This window comes from Sinocyclocheilus rhinocerous, unplaced genomic scaffold (assembly GCF_001515625.1).
Source record: "Sinocyclocheilus rhinocerous isolate Xijiao unplaced genomic scaffold, SAMN03320098_v1.1 scaffold723, whole genome shotgun sequence".
Lineage (NCBI taxonomy): Eukaryota > Metazoa > Chordata > Actinopteri > Cypriniformes > Cyprinidae > Sinocyclocheilus > Sinocyclocheilus rhinocerous.
This window is the reverse complement of record NW_015655571.1, coordinates 484,344-491,042: the sequence shown is the minus strand read 5'-3', so window position 1 is coordinate 491,042 and position 6,699 is coordinate 484,344. Positions and strand designations below refer to the sequence as shown.

General features: G+C 36.7%; 1 protein-coding gene across 1 annotated transcript in view; it reads right to left on the bottom strand.

Annotated features, from left to right (window-relative positions):
* Positions 1-3,994: 3,994 nt before the first annotated feature.
* Positions 3,995-6,699, bottom strand: part of LOC107718519 (gastrula zinc finger protein XlCGF8.2DB-like) — a 7,501-nt gene continuing 4,796 nt past the window's right edge. Inside the window, exon 3 of the mRNA XM_016525620.1 lies at positions 3,995-5,158. Within this exon, the coding sequence (XP_016381106.1) occupies positions 4,676-5,158 (483 nt within the window). The 3' untranslated portion in view covers positions 3,995-4,675. The remainder of the gene's footprint in view (positions 5,159-6,699) is intronic.

The window sequence follows — 6,699 nt, the reverse complement described above, 5'->3', positions numbered from 1 at the left end:
GCCTGCTGCACCCATGGTACGGCAGCAAAGTTCCTTGATCGCAACTTTTCATTTTCCATCGGTCTTAGTACACGATGTAACTACAAAAGAGTCAGGTTTTAAATAGGAAAAATATATAAACTCTTTGGTCATTTTTGAGCGAGATGCTAACGGTCTAATCAGATTCAATGATCTATGCTAAGCTAAGCTAAAAGTGCTACCGCCAGACCCGGAGATCGGCTGAATGGTTTCGAAAACGGTAAAACTCAACTGTTTAACTCTAGGGGAGCCTATTTTCAAAAATAGTGGAGTGTTCCTTTAACATACGAACTTTGTGATCCAACCATCCATCATATAAAAATTAGGATAACTTCGGTGATGGAAGAAAACACCACACTTCTCTTACCTTCCTGGAGTATTCATCCACTGCTCCAAAACTGACTATGTTGTACCTATTAAGTAAAGCTTTTAGCACAAAATGAGCATTTTGCAAATGGATTTCTACTAATATAGTGCAAGGAGACATGGGTTTATAAGAAATACTCATAGGAGTACATGACAATGGAAAATGACAAAACTTTATTAACTTGTGATTAGTATCCACATGCCAGAGAGACAGAGGCCCTCTCACAGAATATGTGCAGCGTACCACACACCAATACCAATCTGTACATTCTGGATAGGACTCCTGTCAAATCCACTTTGTGCACTGAAGCAGCTACTCTTCTCCACTGAATGTGAATCACCATGGATTGAAGCCTACTTTTGACCATTCGGTCAATCCAGCAGAGGAAATGTCTTTTTTAATCTGGGCAACCAATCAATTGAGGTCTTGATCACTGAGGTCTTGATCTATTGAGGTCTTGATCAATGTTACTGTACGTTTTCGTGGAAAACCCAAACTCTTTAATTTGTTTGGGACAGTGACATGAAATGCCCAGAGGTTTTGCAATGTAGCATACAGAAAATTCCATGAAATCAAGATCAACTGGTGTTCTTATGAGAGCTTTTCTGTTTTTCTTTTTTTCTATTAAATTAGCCTGATAATGTACTGAATAAAACGACACAATTTGTTCCTGAACTTGTTTTTAAAAGGGACTACACCTAGATTGTATATGACGATTCTTGCTGTTATTTTGCACAATTAAAGTTATTTGTTATGTTTCTTCTGCAATCATCCTCAGTTGGGGATTTAGATCTAGGTATTATAATGTTCTTTTTTCTGTTTGGTTGGGGGCGGGGGACAGTTTGCAGCATTGTATATCTGTGGTTTCTGTTGTATCTTTTACCCAATTGTATATAGAATGCTGCAGCAAACAAATTCGTAAGAGGAAAAATGCAAACAATAAACCAACTCTATAGCAGATTGTAAGTTATGAAGGGCTTAGGACGTTCCAGTTCAGTCCATTGCAAGAGTTCAGCCAGTAGTGGGCACTCATGCAACGTAATCAATTACGTACATCTGAGTAAACGAGACGGAGGGAAGTTTGCGAGTGAAGGGCATAAAAAATAGACTGGAACGCAGGCAAGGTTTGATGGTGTTGGAATTGCGATCATGTTCTTCCGGCTTTGAAGCAGGGCTTGAAAACGAAAAAAGAAATTTCAATCGGTTCACTCCGAGCAGAATCTATATTTTAACGTTTCTGTTTCTGCGTTCCTCTGTATTATTATCGTTCTGAAACCGGTTTGAGTAGACAAAATACCGATTAATTACGTTATTTTTAAAACTTTTTATTTGCCTATAATAATAATAATAATAATAATATTAAAAAACAGCATTTTCTTTACTCAAAAAGAAAAAACCGAAAGAGATCTTAGTCACAGCCAATACTAAACAAAAGAAAAAAATCTGTTAACACTTTAAAGACATTAAAGTATTTAAGATATTTCATGTTTGCTGCATTGTTAAAAAAAAACGCTACTCGTATAAAATTGCGTTTTGAGAGGGGAAAAAAACAAGTCGCGTAGGCTCAAGTTGCATTTTATTATTACATTCAGAAATAATGTAGGCTAAAATGCTGGTAAAGCAAAATGTTTACAAACATTATAAACACATATCTATGAACACAGTTTTCTTCTTTCCACTTTAGGCTATAAAAATGTCAATCCAAAAACAAATGAATTTAAGGTGAAACTGATGCCTACCTTTCACATTCGGCACAAATCCAAATGTTTCCATATTTGCAACATCTGGATGCTAAAATATTTATTATAGGCTTTGTACTTCACTCGAATCGACGTAAAATATCATCCTTCACATCAGCTATATCAGCACAGTGAGGCCCTGGTCACGCTGAACGCAATAGATTCTACAACTGAGCAGTGTAACTTATGTTTTTTTTTAACTGTATTTTATTTTGATAATGAACAGGCACACTGCCACTGGGACTGATGAAGTTGAGAAAGTTTGAACAGTTATCAAATGACTTAAATTAATGATATTTGCTCAGGTGGATGCTGGGGTCTTATCTATCGGATTGCAACGTATATCCATTTGTTAATTAACATTACACATAGTGCGCATCTAATTAGAGTTAAGCTAGTGGGCGTGGTAGCCAAGGCTCACATAGTCATATGTCAAATCTTGTGGGAGCGGGTGATTTTACCTTTTCCATGGGCGGGAGTTGGTGCTCAAATCCCGCGATTTGGTGCATAACAAGAATAATGGAGTTGCATAAACACTAGGCTGCGGAAGTTGGTATTACACGGTGTTTGCTCGTACACGATTACATAACTTGCTGCACCACCCCCACTGTCATTTTGCTTTTTATAGAAATGAAAATTATTTAATTCAGTTATAAAACTTATAGACATAAAATTAGTGAATGTTACAAAAAAACAGAATACGGACTTCCTCCAAACGTCCACCATCCTGTTTGTAGGGTGAATGTATAAGGATAGTGTCAATTTAAAAAGAAAAAAAAAGCGTGTCAAGCATTAAAAAATGTAAAAACCACTGGCCTAGGATTTTATTTTGTCAACGTATAGCATATAGCCAAATAGTTGATCAGTGATACACTCTCTCGCCAACAAAGGTGTTGCCTCCCTCTTTCATTTCATTAACATCTGGTGTTCTAGTCTCCTATGGATATGAAAAATTAAAACATGCTGTCTCTTGACATTTTTTAAATATATTTTTATAAGAATAATTCATAAGGTATACACTCTCTCAAAACATTACGCTGCTCACAAATAAGCAGTAAGTACCAATCAATGAGAGCAATTTTGAAAGCTGATTGGTCAAATATATGTTGAGGACCAATACATAACCTCCAAATATATCGACATAAACCCATGCTCGCTCTGTCTCGTATATGCTCATGATCTAATGCACTTATTAATGCTGGATCTTTAAAAACGAATACCAAAATCTGACATTTTCCAGAACAGGATCTGGCTCAATTTAAGCACTGCTATTATCAACAAGATTTGTTAATGCCATTATGAATAGCTATGGAACAGTTTATGGACTGTATGTGATTTAGTAGGTTTTTGAATAAGAATGATTTTTTCCAGAATATCTAGATCAATCAAAAGACAGACTTGGATGCATGTTGGTTGTGCCCAAAAAAAAATAGTTATTGCAATGTTACATTTGTTGCAATTTTGCACTTTGACTTTTGACAAATATTGTGTGTAATAAAACAATAGTCACTGACATCACTGCTTTTATCCAAGATTTGTTAATGCCATTATGAATAGCTATGGAACAGTTTATGGACTGTATGTGATTTAGTAGGTTTTTGAATAAGAATGATTTTTTCCAGAATATCTAGATCAATCAAAAGACAGACTTGGATGCATGTTGGTTGTGCCCAAAAAAAAATAGTTATTGCAATGTTACATTTGTTGCAATTTTGCACTTTGACTTTTGACAAATATTGTGTGTAATAAAACAATAGTCACTGACATCATAATTGTATTGTATCGTTTTGTTTTAAATACCAAATATTTTACTTAAAACATTTCTCATTAGTGCTTATTCAGTTATTTGTAATATACATTAGTGTGGAAAAAAAAGTTTCAATGTCGCTAGCTACTTTTTGGTAGTAACTTGTAGTGTAACTAGTTACTTTTTCAGAAGGGTAGCTTGATTGTAGCTTAACTATTTTAATTTATGAGTAGCTTGTAGCTTGATAAGCTACAGTTTCAAGGTAGATTCCCCAACACTGGCGATTTATTAATTTCAAAGTATTATCCTGAATCAAATTTATCATATGCCATCTACCATAACTGCTCAATAATTTGAGACTACAGCAAAGAAGATGGACTGTGTGGCCACATGCATTCATACGAACATGACAAAAGAAAAGAAAAACCTTCAAGACAAAGTAAAAAGAGGTGGAGGATGGGGGATACTTTTAGGAACCTGGAGTATCTGCATTTGGGGCACATTCATAGCTTTGATTTCACACAGATACTTAATTGTCCGATCGCTGAGCCATTTAAAACTCTTTCCTCAAAAAGAACAAGAATAGGGTCTCTCATATGCATGACTTTCCATATGCATCAGAAAAAGAATTTTATTGTGATACATGTGCAGGTGATTTTTTTTTGTAAACCTCTTTTCACGTTCAAAACGTCTGTAATTTCTGTCCAGAATGAGTTTGCCAATGGGTTTTCATGTCTATGATATGTGAAACTCCTTTCACACAGAAGACACTTCTCTCTCCCCTGAGAAGCCTCCACTGAGTGCTTAAGTGCAAAGCTCTTTCCACAGTGATGGTAAAAGACAGTCTTCTTCGATGTGAATTCTTACACGATTCTTTAGGTGTTTCCTGTCTGTGAAACTCCTTCCACACTGACGACATATAAAACCGTTCTCTCTTGAGTGAATCCTCATGTGCTGATTAAAGGCTACTTTAAATCTGAAACTCTTTCCACACCGACCGCATACAAAGGGCTTTTCTCCAGTGTGAATTCTTACGTGGGCATTAAGACTTGCTTTTTGAGTGAAGCTTATTCCACACTGTTTGCATTTGAAAGGCTTCTCTCCAGTGTGAATTCTCAAGTGGACTGTCAGGTTTCCTTTTCGATTGAAACTTTTTCCACACTGTTGGCAGGTGAATGGGTTTTCTCCGGTGTGAATCCTCATGTGGTTAATAAGGTGTCCTTTTTGACTGAACTTCTTTCCACACTGCTGGCAAGTAAACCGTTTCTCTCCAGTGTGAATTCTCATGTGGATTTTAAGGCTTGCTGATCGATTGAAACTCTCTCCACACTGTTTGCACGTGTAAGGCTTTTCTCCTGTGTGAACTCTCATGTGGACATTAAGACTTCCTTTACTAGTGTAACACTTTCCACACTGTTGGCAGGTGAAATGACTTCTAGTCTTCTGAGCTCGTTGTCGTGACAAAGTCTTTTCAGTCTGAGAGCAACTAAAAGATTTTCTCCAGTTATGAAAGCATGTTTGTTCCTTTTCTTTCAGTTCTTGCTTCTCCTCCTTTAGTGACTTTGGGTCTAAGGTGAAGAAAAGACAAATAAGCCCAGTTTAAAAGCACATGTAAAGCATCAAAACCAATGCTGGATCCTACATGCACTAAGCTGCTCTCAGAAACTCTTCTCAATATTGTTAACTTTTAGCTTTTCATTCAGAAATGAAGCCCATCATAGCACAGAGACGTAAAACTTGTCTGTTTCATTCATACTCAAAGCAGCCTCAAGCAGAAAATCCACTGTAACTGCATAAAAGAAGATAGAAACGTTTTGAATGAAGAAACATGAAGACAAACACTCGACTGAGACAATGTATGATTTATCTGTGTTCTTAAAACCACCTCGGCTATTTTAATAATAATTAAGTGCATTTATAATACATTGCTAATTGATAAAGCCTTTTTACAGTATAGAATATATTTTCAGCATAATTCCGTGACAAGAATCCACATCACATCACAAACTGAAGTTATTTTAAACATTCGACTTGTGGAGTATGTTATAATGTTCTCTTTTGTTGGACAACAGGTTTAGAAACGCTTCTCATTACAGAGGAAGATGTTTGATGTGCATTGCTTTTTCAAATGCTCTTTATTAGGGCTGCCCCCTAATAGTCGACTAATCGTTAGGCAACCAGAAGAGGTTTGGTCGACCAAAATTTTATTAGTCACAGAAAAAAATAATAATCCACAGGCGAAGTCACGCAGTCAATGACAGATAGATCATTAATGGCTGGTCTATGGCAGAGGTCCCCAACCACCGGGTCGCGACCCACTACCGGGCCGTTGAAGAATTGTTACCAGGTCACAAGAACGTTCTAGTAAAAATGTGTATAGATGTGACGCTCTTATTTATTGCGCGTTAATGATTGTTACAATTATTGTTTAGTGTTTATCGTTGTATGCGATTGATATGGAGTAGCAATTTGACGATTTCATGTTAAATTAGTAAATTAAAGATTGCTCTGATCTGTCATATATTAGGGGTTAAACGGAGCACAGTTGATCCGTGATACGTACAGATGAGACCCCACAGTTCGGAACTATTCTCTAGCCGCCGCGCCGCCATATTGGTAATCCCCACTATTCCCATACATTCCATTGAATTAATAGGAAAGCGTACAAATTTAATGAGAAAACATCACCTAACAAGTCAGCGTTTTTAAATCTGAAGTATCCCTGTACATTCTTACAATGGAAACACTCTAGGCATGTAAATGTAACGGAGGCCAGCGGTAGGTGCTGTGCAGGTAAACCTCACTCCCCTGATCTCAAGAGACGCACT